The sequence below is a fragment of the Drosophila navojoa genome, chromosome 2, assembly GCF_054131105.1.
Source record: "Drosophila navojoa isolate 15081-1374.11 chromosome 2, UAZ_NAV_1.0, whole genome shotgun sequence".
NCBI classification, from domain to species: domain Eukaryota; kingdom Metazoa; phylum Arthropoda; class Insecta; order Diptera; family Drosophilidae; genus Drosophila; species Drosophila navojoa.
This window is the reverse complement of record NC_142890.1, coordinates 743,620-765,310: the sequence shown is the minus strand read 5'-3', so window position 1 is coordinate 765,310 and position 21,691 is coordinate 743,620. Positions and strand designations below refer to the sequence as shown.

Sequence of the window (21,691 nt, the reverse complement as noted above, 5' to 3'; positions counted from 1 at the left end):
TAATGTGTATGTGCATCTGCTTGTGTGCCTATGTGCGTGTGAATTTGTAGGATATTTTCGACCGCACGCGTTAGTGTAAAGGGGAACAGTTAGGTTAAGCGCATATAATATGCAGTTTCACACAATTCTTGCAAGGCCGACGCAGTGCCTTGGTATGTGTGTGCGTGTGTGTTCGCGCTTTTACGAATATGCATCTGTATTAACGTCACTCTATACACAAATCACGCACTAACCATTGCGCATTAACTGCAGGATATTTTCAGAATTTAATTATACGATTTTTTCCATTTAGCGAGCAATGTTAAGCTCAGTCTCGCACATGAGAACGCGCTGCCCGTTTTAACTGCAGCAACGTGATGCAGCGACTGTTGAGGAATGCCTAGCAAGAAGCTTTGAAACGTTTGCAGACACAGGGTATTTCATATGATTGAGGCCACAGCTGAGTACGCTTTGAGAATATTAATGCCCCTAATAAAAAAAGGGAATCATGGCATTTTGGCTCTATTACGTAAATAATTTGTTAGCATTGTTAGTATACAAGGATATAATAAGCATTTAAATGTTGCATAGTTTTGAGGATGTCAATTAATACGCAAATACAAATGTTAAATAACAGAATTTTAAACGTTAGGTTCAAATAGTAACAAGATATGAATTGTTTTACGGTAGAGTGCCAGTAAATAGTAAAATAATATTAATCATTTTATATTATTTGTTTATTTATCTATTCGATCGGTGTAGAACTTACCAACAAATAGTAAGACAATCAATTTAAATGTGACTTATGTTAATAACAGTTCTAGCTGTTAGCAGTAGTGTTGTAAAAGTAACGCAGCAACAGCTGAACAACAGCTTGCCACCCATCACTTCTGCCCGCTCTCCTAAAAGCCAGTTGTTGTGTTCGTGACGTTTACAGCTGTGCGATTAATTTGAGATTTATTATCGAACACTTTACAAGGCAGGTGTGTGGCTGTATGTGTGTGTTTATTAACACATCAACAGGCAAACGCGCTGATTTAAAGAGTACTCGACAGAGACAATTTGACTAACGCTTATTCCCCTGATAACAGCTCGATTACGTAATGATAGTAGGCACTCGACTTAGCCGTCTGGCGGCCGGTCGCCTCTTGCCTGGAATGGCCAGCAGATGCGCCCATACGGAGCGCAAGGTGCAGGTGCCCGATACAGGTGACTTGCACATTGTCGAAAGTGGCAGCGGCTCGCGCAGCTTGCTCTTAATGCCGGGCGCCTTGGGCTCTGCCTGGACGGATTTTAAGCCACAGATCGAACAGCTGCCTAAATTGTTGCCAGATCATACGATTATTGCTTGGGATCCGCCCGGCTACGGCAAATCGGTGCCGCCGCAAAGGAAGTTTGGGCTGGAGTTCTTTCGCGAGGATGCTGAGGCAGCTGTCAAGCTAATGCGTGCACTGAACAGACCCAAGTTCTCAATCTTAGGCTGGAGCGATGGCGGCATTACTGCACTGATCCTCGCTGGCCGACATGCCGATGCTGTGGAGAAGCTGGCCATATGGGGTGCCGGTGCGTATCTAAACAAAGATGAGGTGCAGGCACTGCAAGCAATACGCGACGTGGCTAAATGGTCGCCACGCATGCGAGAGCCCATGGAGAAAGTCTATGGCGTGGAGCGATTCGCCCAACTATGGGGCGAGTGGGTCGATGCCGCTTGCGAGTTCTATAAGCAACGCGATGGGGACTTCTGTCGCAGCGAAGTGGAGCAAATTAAGGCGCCCGTCTTCATATTGCACGGTAAAAAGGATCCAATGATTGCCCCTGAGCATGTACCCTGGCTAAAGCAGCGGCTGCCCAGCGCACTTTACCACGAGTTCCCCGACGGCAAACACAATATACATCTGCGCTACGCCGAGGAGTTCAACAAGCTGGTCGCCGACTTCTTCAGGGGCAAGGAATAGGACGTAGTTGACTTTGTTTTGCTTATGAACAAATAGGTATAAAGATTTATTGATTCATGATGTACAGAGAACAAGAGTGTGTTGCTTATTTGCCCAGCTGGGCACGGATGGCGGGCACGGAGTCGTCGTACTGAGCCTGGAAGAAGTTGCCGGCCACAGGGATGCCGAAGTTATACTTGGCCACATAGTCGCGGATCTTCACATTGAGACGACCCTCCAGAGTGCTGAAAAATACGACAATTTTGTATTATAAATGCCCAATGGAAGCCAGAAGTGGGCTGCAGATCCGCTTACGTCTTGCTGATGAACTTGTCGCTGGTGATCTTGTCGTTCTGCTTGAAGACAAAGAAGACATAGCGATGCAGACCGCTGCCCTGAGCTGGGCCGGCGCCCACATACTCGGCGAGCACTTGGCCATTGGCCACGTTGTTGCCGGGAATGTTGATCACGGCCCAGTGGAGCACCTCGCGCATCGTGGGATCGCTGCGGCTGGGTGCATCAGGATCGACCATGAGGAGAGTGTACAGGGCGCCAGCTTCGGCATCCCAGCTAACGGTGGGCTGGTCCTTCACCTGGGTGGGTGTGAGCTCCTTGCCGACATCGACCTGAGCACCGGATGGGTAGGTGACGGTAACACGAGCCTTTGGCTTGTCGTCGATGATGTCGGGAATGATACCGCTGGTGTCCATGTTGCTCTTGCTGCTGGTTATGCTCTGTCTGGCGTTAACGCAGTGACTCTGCCTGCCAATGACAATGCGTGCGCTATTTATCGATCCCGGCCAAGTCGACGTGTGGTTGGCCGTAATCAGTTTTTCATTTTCGTGCATTTTTTTTGTTTGCCCCAATGCGCTCTAGATAAAGATAAAGAGAAAGACGAGTCGGGCCGAGTCGACTGACTTGGCCAGCTGATAGCAGCGGCGATAAGTGCACTCAATGCTTCAATTTATTGACAAGGATGACTACAACGGCAAACTTTGAACACCTGCTCAGCCAGCGAAATCCTTGTTCCGTATGGGCACATAGTCATCATACTGCGCCTCGTAGAAGCAGCCAGCTATGGGCTTGCCCAGGCCATGTTTGCCAGCAAAGGTTCGGGCACTGAAGTTGAAGCGACCTTCGCGAGTGCTGCGATTGGATATACCCGGTTATATAATTGTTGATTTGAATCTCTATATATACATATACCGCTTATCTATGTGCAGCGTCTCCTCAATCCTCTGGCTCTGGCGATAGAGCAGAAATATATAGCGATGCAGGCCGGTGCCCTCTGGCGGGCCGGAGCCAATGTATTCCGCCAGAGTTTGACCCTTGCTCAGCTGATTGCCGGGTATGTTGACAACGGCCCAGTGCAAGATTTCCCGGAACTTGGGCTCCTTACGACTGGGTGCATCGGGATCGACCATTAGCAGCGTGTACAGCTGCTCCTCTTCGCCCTCTGGCGTGTCCCACGAGACTTGGGGCTCATCTTTGACCTGCAAGGGCGTCAGCTCGTTGCCCTCCTTGACAGACAGATCTGCTGCATAGGTGACCTTCAGCTTGTCCTTCGGTGGCGCCTCATCCACTACATCGGGAACCAAAGCGTTCATTTTTGGCCTTCTTTAACTGAAATTGCAGTTCCGTTGTTATCAATGCTGTTAAATTGTAGTTCGATTTGATGATTCAGTCTAGAGATAAGGCGCAACTCCTTATGAGTACATATGCATATGTATGTATGTGTGTGTATGTCTATCATATATACATATATATTCTAATTAATTAATATCTAACCGTAACCAAACTGAAATCCAATTTCGCAGGCCCGGTGACTACTAAAAATAACAATAACTACTGTCTCCGTATAAATCAAAAATGAACTTTGGTCAACGAAAGTTTTCCATTTATTGTGTAAAGAGCCAACGCCAAGCACCAAGCGCGCACCACACTATCTAATTAGACCCTAAACCACATGCGGAGTGAGTTAATTGGGTATATTGATTTTGCTGTAATGTATGTATGTATGAGGCCCATACATACTTCTATGGGTTTATTTGCAAGTTTACACAGAGTTTAGAGTGAAGTGTATATGATTTGTTGATCCGATTTATCGATTGTTGTTCCGATAAGCGATCTATGCGATTCAAAAAGAGTTAAATTGTTTCAGGAAAAACTTACTTTTTGTATACCTTGTTTACCTGTAGATAACTGTATTGTCCCAAGCTGTTTATAGGGTATTTGATAGTCGGGTATGTCCAGCAACAGTTCTTATATACATCATAATTTTAAAGGCCAGTTAAAGATATCAGTGCACGTACATATACGACCACACAGTATCCTCACACACACACAGACATACACACAATCAAACGATATGTCATTTGTGTGTGTTTATCAGCGAATTGTTAATTAACTTCAGCTGGGCATAGTCTATATATATAAATTGTAAGTCCAGTTGTGGCACATATCTAAACATTTATTATGTGTCCAAAGAGGCGAGCTATATCTTTAAAATTAGTCATAATAGAGGCGGCTAGTTATTCATTATTCTGATTATAGGTATATGTATGCTATTTATTTATTAAACAATTCGAATAGTATTAACACTTTGAATATCAATATCATTTAGCGTTGACTGACAGATTTTGGTCTACATTAAATGTTCATAAAATGGATAAACTTTTTAATATAATAATACAAATCATAGTTGGGAGCAGCAAAAGAACATATGAGAGTGAGATTTGAGACGCGCGCCAAGGCGTGTTGTAAACGATAGGAGTATAATTATAATGTGTAAATAATAATAATATAATATATATATTGTATATATATAATGGTATGTATAATATATGTATGTGTGTCCGTTGCGCTACTATATATGCTTGGTATATTTGTATATATAGGATTGCTGTGGGCTAACTATTCGCCCATTGTTGAATAACTAAATTTGGAATACGAGACATTTGTTCAATTTGGATTGAGTTAAATTCCAATAACAATAAATATTGGCTCTAACGTTCAATTCTCTTATTTGTGTTTACTCCTTTCGCTCTTTCGATGCAAAACAACATCGTGGGACACGTTTAGCATCGGGTCTCGTAGAGGCCGCTGCGGCCAATGTAGCGCACCCATTTGACCACGTCGTGATCGGAGTAGTTGATCTTCGGCTCGAAGACTTTTAGGTAGCGCACCTTGAAGCCTGATGGCGCAAATGGGACCTCAAAGTTCATGGATATGGGTGGGCGAGTCCATTTCTTTTTGGTATCCGTTTCGAGTAGTTCAATTTCGGCCGAGAGCTGCGTCTCCTTCATGCCAGCCATTCGCTTGATTTTCCAGACGATTGCGTTCTCCGATGCCTTGTACTTGGCCTTACCCTTGAGGCAAATCAATTGCACGCCCGAGGTGTTGAGCGGAGTGGGTATCTTCACCTCGATCTTCTGGCCAAGCAGCGAGGGCTTGAAATTCGATTTGAGCACCACTTTCACCTCCATCTTGGTGCGGCCCACCTCTCGGACCAAGGGTATAACTCGGAATGGCAGTGAAATGTCTTTTGTTGTGCGGTATCGCATTAGCTCGAATTCACCGTCCGGCGGTATGAAGCTAATCGAATGCTCCGTCTCGAATTTGCTCAGCTTGACGCACTGATGGAACTGGCAATCGTCAATTACAACCACCGGCTTGCCAGAGCGCGACGTTTCGGCCTCCGAGTTACCGGAAAGACCTCGGCCTTTTGATTCCATAACGATTTTGTCATTGATACCAAACTTGCATTCGGGCATGCCTGAGAAATAGGATTGATAATTATCTATAAAGCGACTGGAGAGTATTTCATGACCTACCTGACAGATAGGATTTCATGACCACCTTGCCAGCCACGTGAGCTGACAGCACTTGACCTTGCGGGCTCATTAGCAGATTGACATACTCTAGCACATCGAGGAACAGTTCGTTGCGTCGGTACTTAATGCCCTCGCGTCGCCATCCAATTTGTCCCGTAACCTGGGAGGTGATTTGCATTTGCTCCTCCTTGGTGGCCGACTTGATGCCCTGCTGTGTGATAAATGTCTTGAGAGTGCCCGAGTCGGTGTTCTGCGGGTAGCCAAAGTCCAAGATCTCGTCGAGCAGCTCATAGATGAGCACAAAGTTGTTCTTGATGTTCTCCTCGGAGATCTTGCCAAAGTACGACTGCATCACCTCAATGATCTTTAGCAGAAACTCGAACACCATGGCAGCATTCACATTTTGCTTGGTCACAGCTGCGAGCCAAATGTTGGCACGCTATAAATACAGAGGGGGACAGTCATTAAAGGCAACGATCTTTCATATCCGGTTGACGTGGCACAAACCTTTATGTGAAAGAAGCTGGTTCTCGCAATGTTCGTCACTGGGGAGCGCACCTGCTGCCGGGCATGGATGACATTTACCCGAAAAGCGTCCACGGCGTTGCGACCGATGTCATCGCGATAAACTCGGGATATGAGTACCTCGCCCTTGTGGTTGTAAACGAACAAACCACCAATCATTGTTGCGTCTTCTAGCTGCGCAAACGGACCTTATTGAAAATTCGTGCTCTAGTTTAGGCAGTCGGCTGGAAAATCAAAAATTTTCCACAAATTTGGGGCCCACTATCACTTTTCCACACAAAAAATCAATTGTTCTTGCACTCCCCCTTTTTTCCTTTCGATAAATAATTTGGTATCAGTCTTATCGATTATAGATGCGAGATTTTGCAACACTGTTGAAAACAGCGCAGCCAACTTTAGTCCGTACATGACTCTGCGGCTTTGACAAAAACATAGTTCATCTTGAATTGGAAATTATTTCCTTGTTTAATTTTATCCAGACCTCAAAGAGAACAAAATGCCGACTGAAAACCTTGAGGAACAGGGCCTGGAGAAAAACCCCAACCTGGAGTTGGCACAAACAAAGTTCCTTCTCACGCTCTCTGAACACAAACAAGATGCAGCACTTAAAACCAAGCTGCTCGACGCTATTCGAGCCGATAATATGGCCCCATGGTATGAGCACATCTGCACAGAGTTAAATTGGACTGTGGACAAGGATATGCTGGCACGTATGCGCGAACAGAACCGCATTGCAATTGAACAGCTGGACGCAGCCATTGATGATGCCGAGAAGAATCTAGGCGAGATGGAGGTACGCGAAGCCAATCTGAAGAAGTCGGAATACCTGTGCCGTATCGGCGACAAGGCTGCCGCCGAATCAGCCTTTCGCAAGACGTACGAGAAGACCGTGTCGTTGGGCCATCGCCTGGACATTGTCTTCCATTTAATTCGCCTGGGCCTCTTCTATCTCGATCACGACCTAATCACACGCAACATCGACAAGGCCAAGTATTTGATTGAGGAGGGCGGCGACTGGGATCGCCGTAACCGTTTGAAGGTATATCAGGGAATTTACTCGGTTGCTGTGCGCGACTTCAAGGCAGCGGCCACCTTCTTCCTGGACACAGTCAGCACCTTCACCTCATACGAGCTCATGGACTACCCGACCTTCGTGCGCTACACTGTGTATGTGGCCATGATTGCGCTGCCCCGCAATGAGCTGCGCGAGAAGGTAGTGAAGGGCTCCGAAATCCAGGAGGTGCTGCACGGCCTGCCCGATGTAAAGCAGTTCCTGTTCTCGCTCTTCAACTGCCAGTACGAACAGTTCTACGTGAATCTTGCTCAGGTGGAGAAGCAGCTGCGCGCCGATTATCTCGTGCATCCCCATTACCGTTACTACGTACGAGAGATGCGCATCTTGGGATACACACAACTTTTGGAGTCTTATCGCTCGCTAACGCTTCAATATATGGCAGAGGCGTTTGGCGTCACTGTCGACTACATCGATCAGGAGCTGGCCCGATTCATCGCCGCTGGACGCCTGCATGCCAAGGTGGATCGCGTGGGCGGCATTGTGGAGACAAATCGACCAGATAACAAGAATTGGCAGTATCAGGCAACCATCAAGCAGGGTGATCTTCTGTTGAATCGCATACAGAAGCTGAGTCGTGTGATTAATATTTAAGTTCATAATCATACTCATACACACCCAAGAAAATATAAAATTTTATTAAAAATTCAAGTTATTACAATGTAAAACTAAAATAACATAAAACGATACTACTTCATATATGTCTTGCTGCAGTTAACAGAAATGTATATTTTTCTTAAATTCGCTATTCAAATGTAGTTTATTAACTAAATTCTTTGGAATCCATTTTGGTATCGTCTTTATATTTTATTTATTTGAGTATTATTGCGGCTTTCCGTTTGTACTTAATTTGTTTGTATTTCTTTTAAATTGACGTCTAAATGCGCCAGGTGGCGCTTGCCTAACGAAAACTTCGGCCGCTGTCATCGGCATCGAAAATGCAACGTTGCGTTCGCGCGCTCTCCAACAATTTGAAACGTGCACCCTCAGTGTACATCAGCATCTTCATTCTTGCACGGCCAATCATGCTCTTTGGTTAGATCAGTGTCGTTATTTGGGCTTTGAGTGTTGCTGCTCATAAAACTACGCGCCATAGTCTCCAAGGCAGAAGCATTGCGAATGCCACAGTCTAGCGGTTCATCGTTCTCATACTTAAGCGCCTCATGGGCCCGTTGCTGTTGCTGCTGCTGGCTCGCCTCGGCCGATGCCTTGGCCAGATCGTGCAGATTCTGCACGACCTCATCAATGATTGGCGCACCCGATACCATGCCCATCGCTGGCAACGCACCCAATCCGGCCAAATTGTGGCGCCGCATCTCGGCTAAACGATTTGTGCTCAAATTGATCAGGGCATTCATCATGACCTTGTTCCGCTGATAGTCCTTACGCAAGTGCTGGCGTATCTCCGTGTGGCAGTGCTCGTTGTTCGTCACGATTATCTCACCGGTATCTGTCGTCGTCACCCGAGCCTTGCAATTGAACTTGCGCGACAAATTGCACTGCCAATATTTCTTATCCTTGCGCACGTACTGAATGCCGAATGTGTGTCCGTCGTGAACCAGCAGGGGCTTACCACGCTGGCTCAGCATGAACTCGAGCTTGCCTTGGAACCAATGCTCCCCAGGTGCGACTACAATATACACAAGATAGCCAGCATTGAAAGTATATGTGTGTGTGCGTTGTCTGTGTGTGTGTGTGTGGTGTGTGGGTGTGAGTGTGTTTGAAAGTGTGTGTGATTGGATGACTGATTGATGACTGGACATTCACAAATGAGCCCCATTATTAAAGTCTCATGCAGTTACCATGAGTTAGGACTTACCTGATTGCTTAAAGCTATCTTTAGGCATGATTATCTCATTTGTCTAATCTAGACTTAAAAGAAGATCTATTAGCTACAATTCATATATTTCAAAATTTAACTAACAGTTCCACCATAAATTTGATATGAAAACTTTTACAAGCAGTTAGCTAAACTGAAATTAGGATAGATCGTCGTCCGATTTTGACATTTTGATGGCATAGGGTTAAGCCACATTTTACTGTCAGTCAATCCATTTAACATTAGGTTAAACTCTCAGCTTAAAAATGAGAAAACGTGCGTCTGTCCGCAAATTATCAACTCATCTCATCCGAATTGCATTGAATCTGACGAAAAGGGTTCGACATTGTCATAATATGTTTCATTTTTGCATTTTACATTCGGTACATACATACGTACATATGTAAATCGTATATATATACATACATACAAATAATCGATAATTAAATCAATGAATTTCATCTAGACAGACTAACTAAGCGGCTTCCAGCCGCAATAAATTATCATAAACTTATGAGCTAATTCCTTTAGATGTTCTCGATCTTGAAGTTGTGTCCACTGCCCGGCGATATCGTTATAGAGTCGATGACCTGAGCACTCTCCGCCGATCCATCTGCACTGGCATTGATATTCACATGCTGCCGTTGCTGTTGCTGTTGCTGCTGCTGCTCGGCTGCATCCATTTGGCTGGCAGTGGGCGGCGGACTCTTCATGCCCAGCGGCGATTCGTTGGCATGCATGGAGGCGGAGTGATTGCTCCGATTCGACTGTGGACTCTGGTCGGCCATAGGCAACAGCGTGGAGCCAGCTGCTCCCAGTTCCAAGTGTGGCGAATGCTGTGAGTGCTGTGGCAAGTGCATCAGATTCGGATTGTTGTGCATCATGTTCTGGATGACGCTGTGTGATGCTGCGGCGGCGGCGGCAGCGGCTGCTGCTGCGGCCGCTGTTGCTGTTGGCGGTGGCGGTGCTGGCGGTTGAGGTGGGGGCGGAGGCGGCGGACCTGCTGACATGCCATGCTGATCCATGCTGTGATGCTGCACCAGGAGATTGGGCAATGCCTGCGTCAGCTGATGATGCTGCTGCTGCTGTTGCTGCTGTTGCTGTTGCTGCTGCTGCTGCTGCTGATGATGATGATGGTGGGGATGATGGTGGTGGTGATGATGATGAGGGCCAATGGGAAGGGCGGCTACAGCTGGTGCTGGAGTGCTCTGACTGCCATACGGATTACTGCCTAATCGTCCGACTGGGCCATGATGATTCATTTCCAAGACACTAGTTGAGGGTGTGACATCGTAGCTGACCTGGCCTGGATTAGGATTGGGCGTGACAGTGACTAAATTGCTGCCGCTGCCGCTGCTGTTGTTGTTCGCATTGCTGTTGCTGGAGTTGTTGTTGTTGGCAGCGTTGCTGCCGCGCATGTGCGGCATATGATTGTGCACGCCTGTCGCGGATATGATCCTGCCCAGATGCGTGATGCAGCGCGCTCGACACATGCTGATCCGATAGGACTTGCACAGCCAATAGGTCTTCATGCCCTGCTGTGTGGCGACGGTGTTGTTGCGATTGAAAACGCAATTGCCGTGCAGCAGCGATGTGGTGGACAACATGACCATGTTGCTCCCATCTAATCCGGAGTGCAGCGTTCGCAATAAATATTAAGTATACGTACAATTTTGGCAGAGATTAGTTGGGGGGCAAATCTTTCCAAAAACAATCAAATGCTTTACGAATGTTATGTACAAGAGGAGCGAGAGAGAGAGAGAGAGAGGGGCTAACGTTTCGGATTCGGTTGGTTTGGGAAGTGGGCAAAAGCGTATAAAAATATATTTCAAATAAAACGGTACTTAATGCTTAAACAAATGTTATGTACAATTTTTTTTTCTTTTATGAGAGATTAGGTAATGGGCAAAAGCATATCAAATTCAGGCTGCAATCTGTGGTTAGGGTAGAGATGGAAACCACATGCGTATGTCAAGGTCCTCGTTTGGTTAACTTTCAATTATTTTAGTATATGAATTGATGTTTCGCTATTTCTATCTCTTTCGAATATCAAATATGCGTTGCCAGAGCGAAAATTGGCCAAAGCCATCTCTAAATCTATCGAATTATCGCGTGTAATTTAAAAGTGCTCCTAATTCATCGATAGAAGAAAATCGCTAAAGGACATCTGCAACATATCGAAGATGAAGTCTCCGTTGCGAGTGCAATTCGAAAAGCCACAAAAGTATTTGGAACACAACTCGCAAAATCTATATAAATAATAAATGATATTCGCAACTTCGAGTCCATCGGTTTCCATCCCTGTGGATTAGTAAATTACAAAACATGGAATATTTTGGTGATATAATGAGCCGAGCATATGGAAACTCAAAGTCAAAGTGAAGTAAACATGCAACAGAAATGATGTTTATATAAACATGAATGTTTTGATTGAAGTGGGGTTCACCTACTTGACGGTATGTCCATGTGATTGGCAAAGTTCTTGGAGTAGTCGCTGGGCATATACAGCTCATTGGGATATTCGGTGGCTGGTCCAGTGCCCAGGCCACTGCTGCTGCTGTTATTGTTGTTGTTGCCTCCGTTGTTGTTGTTGCTGCTGCTGTTGTTGCTGCTGCTGCCTGGCAAGTTGTTGGAACTGTTGCTAGCTGAGCCACTGTTGCCCGTTGCCTTGTAGAAGTTATTGTAATCCAGATTGAAGGCCTGCGCAAACGGATTACGCAGAGAGCTCATGGCCGTTGACGAGGATGCCGAGCTGCCGCTCGTGCCGGCAGCGCTGCCAACGCTGCTGTGATGACCCTCGCCCTCGCGCTTCAGGCTGCCCAGATCGTAGCGCGGCTCCACCATCGAGATGTGTGGTATGGGTGGCATAAAGAACTCTTCCGCATTCAATGCGTGCTCCATGCTCCCGCTGTCCGTATTGTCAATGCCATCCAAAGATCGCCGCTTGCGCGAATAGATCGACAGCGAGTCGCTGCTGAAGTCGGCGGCCGCTGATCTCTTGTTCGGCATGTACGACAGGTGATTGCCATCCGTTCGACAGGTGCTCGGCGAGGCTGTGGGTGTGCGCGAGTTGCTCTTTGGCTCATTCTGCTCTGCATCGGACTTGCTGCTGCTATTGTTGTTATTGTTGTTGTTGCTGCTGCTATTGTTGCTCTGGCTGCTGCTGGGCTCGTCGCCGGCTCCAGAGGCGGCATTTGTCGCCTGCCCAGTCGACTTCTCGGACACATTTGAGCCGGGCGGACTGTTCGAGTTGGTCGCCAGCCCCTTGATCTGCAGCAGTTGGCCAATTTTCATAAACGATTGCAGCTCCGTGTGCTTGACATTAACAACGCCTTGGTACATGAACTCCAGCAGCTCGCACATAATATTGAAGCTCACATCTTTGAGTATGACTGCAATGAAGGAGATGGAGAGAGAAAGAGTGAGACAGAGAAATTGAAGACGTCGAGGGAGTGAGGTACTGGAAATATTCCACAAGACGTAAAAATTATACATATATAAAATGGGACAACAATTCATTTGAGTTCACTCGCGTTTCCTGCTGATCTGCTACAAAAGTATATGATTTTTGTTGTATGGCACGCCTCTTTTTCACTGAGATCTATTGTCATAATTTAACCTAAAATTAAAGCTAGCCCTAGTCCAGATTGCACAGGAGTCGAAGCGACAAATCGAGTTTTATATTTTGGCATTGGAATTTTTTCTAATTATATATATTACGCTCTATACATATATGCATGTAGTGAGTGTGTGTGTGCGTCTCTGGGTAGGAATAAAAAACATGATCAGCTTGAAAGGAGGTCACATTCGTAGTGGAGATGTTATCATCGAAGCGTTCAAATACTAAATCAATACATAAAAAAAAACACACAGCTATAAACAGCTACGATAAGAATACTGAAAAACTTAAATATAAAATATATAATAAAATAAAAAATAAAATACACACACATTCACAAACTCGTCAACAGTCGAGCAACAACAACAACATGATGAAGAGGAAACGCAGCAATAACTAAGTAAATAAATAGCATCTCATATTATCGCCGCTGTCTGATGAAACGGTTCGCTGAAACGGTTCGAATATTTCAATATTTTTATGAGATTCGTTACTGCTTCTGCTGAGGCGGCACAGTGGTCCACATAAGATGTGTGACCCGCAGTTCAGCATAAAATATGCCAAATCAAATTTGAAAATATTTACATATATATCATATGTGTTGTCAAAGTACGGGAAAGTACAGTAAATGCTGATTAACAGACTTTACTGGCCTTAAACGTTGAAATAGATGTGGTGCTTTATCATTTATGAAATTTAAAATATATTGAAGTTTAATTATTGAAGTTTCTTTTAAATTTGATTAGCCGTTATTAAAAATAACCCCAATCATTCACAATCCTGATGGAAAACTCCAAAATCTTAACACTTTTAAAAGGCGAGGATATTTATAAGACTGATTATAATTAATCTATAGAAATTTTTAGCTGCAATAGAGAACAGAAACTTGGCCCTCGTACCAAGCCATAATATGCAATACGTCAGGGAATATACAAAAATATGCTTAAAATTCTCATACCTAACTATTCATTAACTTAATCTTAGATCAACAGAGTTTTCACTCTTGTATGCCATCTAATTGGCATTATCTAATTATTATCATTGTCTAATTATCTCTCGCACCGCAATCCCAATACAGAGCTAGTCGATTCGAACCACTTTGCTTGAGCTGCTAGCAACATCTAGTTAAATAAATAAAAAGTAAAACACAATATTATCTCTTGTTCTCAATAACAATTTCTATATATGTATATGTATATACTTGGTCTGTCATTTGTTGATCTGTTGCTTAATCTCGTGTCGGCTATGGCAAGCCGAGCCGACATCTATCCCATCCCATTCCATTGCTATCTGCTATTCGTATCTGTGCGTCGCCACGTCCGTGTTTGTAAGCAACGCAAAGATCAAAATCCGAGCAATTTATATATATAAGTGGAGATAATAACCCTCAATCGATCGATCTAGTTGCTATATATTCTATATATAGTTATGCATGAGCTTGACGGCTGATCCTTTGCTCGATACGCTCGGAAAGTGCAACTAATCAAATATAAACTTAGATTCCAACAGGTTCAAGTGCCCTAAAATGGATTGAAGGGGTGTATCGGCTTGTGGCAGCAGCTATTGGGATCAAGCATAATATTGTCAAGGATAACTAATAGAGTCGATCGATCTGTCTGCACAATTCAAGATTAATTTTATGGAGTGGAAGGATATTAGAGGATATCTTTTAGTCGAGCACACCTGCGAGTGCTCTAACTCTCAATATAGTGTATAAGTAATCGTATCAGTCGAACGATCATTGATCTGTGACTGATCGAGCTATCTGCTAGTGATCTGTACAATATCTGATGCTACAAAACAAATATACTTATATTATATTTATATGACTATACAGACTGTCATACAAAGCGATCTTTACACAGTCAGCATGATCGAGTCTCACACTCACACATTTTGAAATATGTTATTGATATTTGTATAGCGCGAACAAATCTGTAGATAAACTTTGTCTAAAGTTCACGGAAAATGTGATAAATACGCATAGAGTAAGTATGCTGTTGATAAGCAGCGAGATCGAAGCAACCCAAAAACCAAGTGACAATTCGGGCACGATCAACGATCGTCAATTGTGTATGCTGCATATGTTTGTGTCTGTGTGTGTGTATGTATATATAGAGAGAGTGAGATGTCGTTGTCATTTCTGTTTTATGAAACTGAACCCAAGTTGATCTCTGCTGATATCGCATAGCTATAGGGCAGATCATCCAAGCGAAGCCGTCGCCACAGCAGCTACACGAGTGCGCAGGACTGTGAGTACGATATATGTATATGTAAGTATGTATGCTTGTGTGTATACTATTTGTATAGCTACGTGAAGTAGTTCTGTTACCACCCATTGTCTCGAGCACACGCCCACTTTCGGCGGGCGACCAATGAGATTGCAGTCGATCGACTCAATATACGAAAAAGCACTTTTATTTTATGATTATGATAAATGTTTATCGAATCAGAACGACAATTGATTTCGTTTCGTTCGTTTTCCATGGGCCTTCTCTATTTCGAATTGGAATTGCTATTGGAATTGGTATTGGAGTGGGCTGTCAGCGCACAAACATTAATAATATACATGTTATCAGTTAACGCCATATTAGTCGGACATTCATAGTGGTGCTGCTAGCCATATAAATAGTACAATCTGATTAGGGAATGCGACGAGCACCTGATCACGATCTCCATATAACACGTATCCCAACTAGGATATTTTAACTGGAAATGTGTTTGACTGTGCTTGGGTGTTTTTATCCAATAGCAATATCTTTCATTGAAAATCCAAATAAATTTCAATGCAGTTTATTTGCCTATCATTGTTTGTATTGTATGTACTACGACCAAATCAGAACCAATCTTGCAGATTACTGTATATACTGTACTGTATATAAATAAGTCTAAAATTATGTGAAAGACCTGATTTAAGAGAATGATCTAATTTGATTAGATCATAAATGCACATAATTATACTATAACATATATATAGCATAATATATTCAATATATTATATTCGTCTCTTTTGATGAATAAATCATTTTTGCTTCGTAATCTCTAGAGATATGTACGATTTATAATTATTATTTAATATTCATTTCCGGTCATTTCATTTTCTCACTACCAAACCTCTCGTATTTTTATATAAGCCAGGGTTAACCCTAGTCCGATAAGGACTTCTTGAAAAACTATATATATATATGTCAGATATCCATATTGCCACAATGTGTGGTGGTGATCGATTTGAGGGGTAATCTCTGCTACATTTAGAGCAGAGAATAACAAAAATTCCTGAAATTATGTCGCTTATAAAGCTTAAGGCTTAAGTTAACTTCTTCACCATGGACATCTTTATTATTTAGCTGTTGCCTTGCCATATTTTGGATAAGCATTATCAAAGCATTTGGGAATTAGCCCAAGGAACTAACCTATCGATAAGTAAATCTAAATCTAAATCTATTTATTTCTGCTACCGACTTTTGACTCATAAATTAAAAATATTGTTTGGCCAACAGAAGAGGTCCATAAAAATGTCATACAACTTTTTCAAATGCCTTAAAGTCAAAGTCTGATATTAGTTATATGATACACCTATAAAATGTGCTCCTGGTTCGCATACGTCAGCAATGCGCCGGGACTGACACAAGCCGGACGCAGAGGCGTGCCATGGGAAGTGTACCACATAGTTGGGGAATTACTTTTGGGCCATCATATACTGAAGCTAAGATAAGAAATTTAGGTATAGAATAATATATGTAATATATATTATCATAAATGGAGATTAAATACTTTTTTATATCGTAAATATTGAATTTGATATGGTATTGATATTGAAGTTATAGAGAAAGAAACATTTTACCATGGAATAGTAAGAGTTGGATAGAGTTTCCCAAAAAAGGATGAAATTAAAAATTGAGTTTGGAAAAAAAGAAATGATGAAAAGTTAAATATAAGTAAGTGTTTTTTTTTTGTTATCTATTTTTTGTTTATTGTTTAACTGTCTTTAGCTTACTATAAATAAAGTTATTTTTTACTACCCCCATTAGGAATAAACGGCTTCCTGCATACGCCGCCCCTGCTACTGGTTACTGCTTTCTGCTCACTGGTTACTGGGCTAGTATTGATGGCAATAAAAATAAAAATTTGAGTTTGATATTTACGACAAGTTCATTCGGTCGATATTATATTATCTACATTTATTGCAGCTAATATCAGCAACAGCCGCAGCTCCGATCGCTGGAGCACTTGAAGAGGAAACACTATAGCTATCGACTAGCGTCTATAATTGGTTTAGCTTTACTTACTCCTATACCCTAAGCCTATCGAAATTTTCTCAAACTGGGCATATGGGTTTGGCTGTGTGGGTAGAGTCGGTATTTGTAAGAGAGTATAAAATAGTGTGTTAAAAATAGGTTGAACTTAAATTGATTAACTGTTTTTAGCTAGTGTGGACCGAGTTTGATAAAACCCGTTTATCATAATCGCAATAATGTATATGTTTATATAGTTTGATAAAGAAACTAGAGGCTTCAACCGAAATCGATGAAAACTCCTTGATTTGAAACCGAACTCGATTAAATTGAAACTCCCATTTCATCATCCTTTATACCATTCGATATGAAATTTTCTCATCTTGGGCATATTTCTGAGGGTATTTACTAGTCGACAGACCGACATAGAGAGACTTGTTTTGTGCCTATTAAATGGCCATAGAGCACGCATAGCTCACAGTAGGCGTCTCTGCGTCTCTCTTATCTGACTAACTAGCCATAAGTCAAAAATCTTATTTTACGATTTCCAATGATACCAAAAGCAGAGTACTAGGCGTATATACCGGGCAGCCCATGGCTGATAAACACTCAAGCTGGTACTTAATGCCGTTTATGCCAATAATAAAACTTTAACGAAATCGAAACAAAACATACAGGAGAGGAAGAGAAAGAAGGAGATAATATACGAGGATTAACGTTGTGTGCGAGGCCAACAAAATGGCGTAGATATCATGTTAGAAGTGCCTAGTTGCATGAATGGACATATGTACGAGTGTATACAGATGTCCATATATACCTATGTCTACTTCTTAAGTATTTTGTATATATCGATCGGCAACAAGACTGCTACAACAACTCGAACTGCAACAACAACCATGGTTATATCAATATAGCAATTCATATCGCTTTGGTTACCAACTCGAGCGTCAGAGCAACCCTAATCAATATCTCGAAAAAGTCTTCAAGTGCCCCAACTAGAGACGGAAACGTGTCGAACTACTTCTCTATATAATTCTAATGCTCGTTCAGTCGAAATGCAACGAGAGTATATTGGTTTGGTGCATTGGAAGCTATAGTGCTTTATCCTTTGGCAAACTATATGGTCCAACATCTTCTCACTTGTTTAGAGGATATTGCCAGCATATCTAATTTACTAGGCCTATTTTCTAGATACCATATTAACTCTCCTCTACTCGTCTATTATCCAATCTAAACAGATGCAAAACTAGTTAGTTGCTCCACAAATGTAATGCAAGCACTCTCGTGTCACGCTGGGCCATGTGACACGCGTGCATCTCTAGCATAGACGGACAGAAGTGCCGTTAGAAGTGGCAGTCGAGCAAAGGGAGGGAGGGAGGCGGATGGGGGCAGCCAGGGAGCGGGCAACCAGTTGCTCGTTGGGCAATAAATGATTGTTGGGCGCGATAAAAAGATAAAATGTTTGACTTGTTGTTGTTGTACAAGTTGTTGTTGTTGTTATTTAAGTGTAACACACAGGAGCAACAGCCAACAACAACCAAAAACAACAACCAACAATCGACAACAGCCACAGCAAGCAAATCATTTGGCTTGTTAGCACCTTTTGTCCATTGTTGTTGTTGTTGTTGTTGTTGTATTATGACTTGGTTTATTTATAATAATTTGTAGCCCATAGCATTATTTATAGCCTATATTAATATTCTTTATCTTTGAAAATAATAATAATACTTCTGGTAGTGTTCCATTCTCTAGTTTCCCATACCATTGGGTAGGCTAAGAGGGACATCTACTCCCTATTCATTTCGAAATCTATCGATAAATATCGATTGTAGTTTATTAATTTACCAAATTTGAGCTTCTATAAGTTAGCTTTAGTACACTATTCAACAAAAATTTACCAAATAATAATCGATACTGAATATTATATTAAACATAGGAATTATATAAAAGGAAAGTGTTTGCAAGAGTTGAGTACTTCATTTCATAGCTATACAAATTTATTCAAACTAAACAATTAATATTTTGAATACTTGCTATTCATTTTATACAAAATACAAATTCTAGGGTATCTCAGAGTGGGTAATTTTCAACTAGCTGTTGTAGGTGTGCTGTTGTTGTTATTATTATAGTTAGGTAGCATATTTCTACAGCTACTTGAAAGATAAAATATTGTTGTTTATTGCCGCTTGATCTGATAAAGCCACCGTGCAGCAGGCGTGTAGAACAAGCGAGCGAGTCAGGCACACCCCAAGCCCAACCCCGGACCTCCAAAGCACAAACCCAGCCATTGGTAGTTGGACGGGCTGGCGATATGATATCCATATGAACAATTCCAGAGTCCATGCACCAATATCTAGGTTGAAGTGAGCTAAGCATTGGATCTACATTTGATGAGGTCAGCAACGTACCCAACTTCAAGTGGACGAACGGGCTGCCTTATCACAAGCGGAGCACGAGCAGCGTGTGCTGCATGTGCATATGCATGACAAGCGGGTGGAGGTGGATATCAGTGTGGATGTGAAGGAGTGGGTATCACGAAGAGACAACGAGAATCTAGAGACAATATGGCGACAGCTGCCAATGTGGATGTGGAACGTGAATGCGGCTTGCGTGTAGGGCGGTGAGTGAATGTGAAATATGCGATGTGGAATGAGAATAAGGAGGGCAAGGAATATGGATGTTGGAGATCTAGGATCTGAGCTGCTGTCAAATGAAATGGGGAAAAGGGAAGATTCTGATATTGAATGTGGATACTGTCTATCTATCTGTAGGAATATGGATTTAGATGTGGAGAAGTAGAAGCTATGAACTAGCTGCAGAGAGAGACAACGTGGCGACAGCTAACCATGAACGATTATCATCAGTGGCTATTTGATTTTTGATTTATCACTCAGGCTAAATAGTGAAGCAAGCATAGTAACATATACACGTACATATATCTGTTATATATATGTATATATAGAGCACAGTTTGGTTCGTTGTTAACTCCCAAATGTGACATCGAATTTATTATAAAGTTGATTTATATCGACGAGCACTGCTTAGGCTGGCATTTGACAATTGACGGGCGCGCTTAGATAAACTGACAGGTGGACGGCGATAAAATTTCCACCTTGTCGATAACACGTAATACAAGTACAGTAAATGCAAGTTAGAGCGAACAATGTCCAGACTTAAACCAATCCTAGTCGTGGTAATGAAAGCACGCTTCTTATAGTCTTGAGCTATTGAATGATTCTGTGGATGAATTACATATAAGATGCTAATAGGATTTTGTTAGAAGTATGTTAATTGGAATTGTTGCTATAAATTATTGTTGTGGAAATAGGATATACTTGCTAAACAGCATTAAAGGCCTTTTGGCTATGAGATAATACCACAGAAAATCTTTAGAGCCTACAATTCTAGAGCAAATCCTTATTTAGATGCCCAAAATGTTGGTCCAAAAAGATAACGCATCTTTTAACGAAACATATCTGATTGGAGTCACGCGAGTCATTGAGTCGGATTCCAGTTTAACGGAGCATCTACTGTACATTCCACAGCTTGGAAGCCGCCGCGTGAACATTTTCGGCAAACAACAGCTAGACAAATTGGAGCTGAGCTTCGCAAAAAAAGAATCATCATTAACTTGCGAATAGAACGTGAGCAATGCATGAGAATGTGAGAAACGGAGCGGAAGAGTCTGAGAGAGAGGATTGGCTTAGTTTACTTACTGATTGGATGTTGGCAGGGATTGGTCGTGAATATCTCTTGAAAGTATGGACTACATATGGCCAGGACGATTTTGTGCGCCTGCAGCAGTTTTCCATCGCAGGCCAACGTGACGTCCACTAGATCGCCGCGGTCGTATAGATTCTGGAAGCCGCTGGCAATATTGTCCTGGAAGTTCTTCCAGCAAAGCTTAAACTCATCATCCATGGCGCTCGCCCGCCAGCCAGCCAGCTAGCAAGTGTAATTATATATTTATATGTGTATACTGATGTATATATATAAATATAATTATAAATATGTTAAATGTATTATTTTCTGCAATTATTTTGTTGAAATGTAGAGAAATCGCGTGCGAGAGCAAGAGTCTGTTTTTCTTTTCTTTTTTTTTTTAATGATTCTTGTTTATTTGCTTTGGGCCGTGATTTGTTGGCTCGTTCACTTTGTGGCTGACATTCACAACTGAGATGCCACAGAATGTCAGATAGAACATAAACACAAAAATATATCTATATTTGCACGTATGTATGAGTGCAAAAGCACGCTCACGAGCGCCAACTGCCGTCGCAAGCGAAACTCAGAAGATGCGAGTGCTATTTTATTTTTGAACAGATGCTGCAAGCGATTTGTTTATTATTGAGGTTCACGCGCACGAACACGAACCGTCTGCGACAACAGCCACATTGACTTTGATTTCGGTTTTAATTAACACTTTTTGATTTAAAACATTTTTATCAGAAAAGCGTGAAATGGCAGCGGACGCTGTTTACGTTTCGATGCGATAGAGAGACGCGTGAGCGAGAGCGAAACCAAAGAACATGCGCACAAGCAAATCAGCTGTTGCAATGGCAGTGTTGTAAAATTGAAGAAAAAACTGGCGGATTTGTTCCTTTTCAAATTGTAAATAAATAAACAAATATAGTTTTCATATACGCAACTATGTTTGCATTGATTAATATATATC

At 42.5% G+C, this 21,691-nt stretch overlaps 6 protein-coding genes across 6 annotated transcripts; 2 read left to right on the top strand and 4 right to left on the bottom strand.

Moving 5' to 3' along the window:
* Positions 1–863: 863 nt before the first annotated feature.
* On the top strand, positions 864–2,008 carry LOC108659424 (serine hydrolase BPHL). The gene has a single exon (XM_089260924.1). The coding sequence runs from the start codon at positions 1,083–1,085 to the stop codon at positions 1,932–1,934; it is 852 nt and encodes a 283-aa protein (XP_089117050.1). The 5' UTR covers positions 864–1,082; the 3' UTR covers positions 1,935–2,008.
* Positions 1,947–2,623, bottom strand: LOC108659425 (protein D3). Its single transcript, XM_018112328.3, has 2 exons — positions 2,229–2,623; positions 1,947–2,158 (listed from the first exon to the last, which is right to left on the bottom strand). The coding sequence occupies exons 1-2, from the start codon at positions 2,621–2,623 to the stop codon at positions 2,020–2,022; spliced, it is 534 nt and encodes a 177-aa protein (XP_017967817.1). The 3' UTR covers positions 1,947–2,019.
* Positions 2,624–2,822: 199 nt separating this feature from the next.
* On the bottom strand, positions 2,823–3,520 carry LOC108659426 (protein D2). The gene is made up of 2 exons (XM_018112329.3): positions 3,120–3,520; positions 2,823–3,059 (listed from the first exon to the last, which is right to left on the bottom strand). The coding sequence occupies exons 1-2, from the start codon at positions 3,518–3,520 to the stop codon at positions 2,921–2,923; spliced, it is 540 nt and encodes a 179-aa protein (XP_017967818.1). The 3' UTR covers positions 2,823–2,920.
* A 946-nt stretch (positions 3,521–4,466) lies between these two features.
* AP-2mu (adaptor protein complex 2, mu subunit) lies at positions 4,467–6,537 on the bottom strand. Its single transcript, XM_018112325.3, has 3 exons — positions 6,254–6,537; positions 5,747–6,185; positions 4,467–5,688 (listed from the first exon to the last, which is right to left on the bottom strand). Exons 1-3 carry the CDS (start codon positions 6,428–6,430, stop codon positions 4,991–4,993), a joined length of 1,314 nt encoding a protein of 437 aa, XP_017967814.1. The 5' UTR covers positions 6,431–6,537; the 3' UTR covers positions 4,467–4,990.
* Positions 6,538–6,758: 221 nt separating this feature from the next.
* On the top strand, positions 6,759–8,129 carry Rpn7 (regulatory particle non-ATPase 7). Its single transcript, XM_018112326.3, has one exon. The coding sequence runs from the start codon at positions 6,768–6,770 to the stop codon at positions 7,935–7,937; it is 1,170 nt and encodes a 389-aa protein (XP_017967815.1). The 5' UTR covers positions 6,759–6,767; the 3' UTR covers positions 7,938–8,129.
* Positions 8,130–9,517: 1,388 nt separating this feature from the next.
* Positions 9,518–21,537, bottom strand: LOC108659421 (uncharacterized). The gene is made up of 3 exons (XM_018112322.3): positions 20,733–21,537; positions 11,613–12,554; positions 9,518–10,786 (listed from the first exon to the last, which is right to left on the bottom strand). The coding sequence occupies exons 1-3, from the start codon at positions 20,935–20,937 to the stop codon at positions 9,690–9,692; spliced, it is 2,244 nt and encodes a 747-aa protein (XP_017967811.1). The 5' UTR covers positions 20,938–21,537; the 3' UTR covers positions 9,518–9,689.
* Positions 21,538–21,691: the final 154 nt, after the last annotated feature.

Coding starts and splice junctions, on each gene's coding strand:
- LOC108659424 (XM_089260924.1), top strand. CDS start 1,083: ATGATAGTAGGCACTCGACTTAGCCGTCTGGCGGCCGGTCGCCTCTTG.
- LOC108659425 (XM_018112328.3), bottom strand. CDS start 2,623: ATGGACACCAGCGGTATCATTCCCGACATCATCGACGACAAGCCAAAG. Junction 2,159..2,228: donor GACAAGTTCATCAGCAAGAC/GTAAGCGGATCT, acceptor CGTATTTTTCAG/CACTCTGGAGGGTCGTCTCA.
- LOC108659426 (XM_018112329.3), bottom strand. CDS start 3,520: ATGAACGCTTTGGTTCCCGATGTAGTGGATGAGGCGCCACCGAAGGAC. Junction 3,060..3,119: donor ACGCTGCACATAGATAAGCG/GTATATGTATAT, acceptor ATCCAATCGCAG/CACTCGCGAAGGTCGCTTCA.
- AP-2mu (XM_018112325.3), bottom strand. CDS start 6,430: ATGATTGGTGGTTTGTTCGTTTACAACCACAAGGGCGAGGTACTCATA. Junction 6,186..6,253: donor CCAGCTTCTTTCACATAAAG/GTTTGTGCCACG, acceptor CTGTATTTATAG/CGTGCCAACATTTGGCTCGC. Junction 5,689..5,746: donor CATGAAATCCTATCTGTCAG/GTAGGTCATGAA, acceptor CCTATTTCTCAG/GCATGCCCGAATGCAAGTTT.
- Rpn7 (XM_018112326.3), top strand. CDS start 6,768: ATGCCGACTGAAAACCTTGAGGAACAGGGCCTGGAGAAAAACCCCAAC.
- LOC108659421 (XM_018112322.3), bottom strand. CDS start 20,937: ATGGATGATGAGTTTAAGCTTTGCTGGAAGAACTTCCAGGACAATATT. Junction 12,555..20,732: donor TCCCTGCCAACATCCAATCA/GTAAGTAAACTA, acceptor CCTTCATTGCAG/TCATACTCAAAGATGTGAGC. Junction 10,787..11,612: donor TCACATGGACATACCGTCAA/GTAGGTGAACCC, acceptor ACTCCGGATTAG/ATGGGAGCAACATGGTCATG.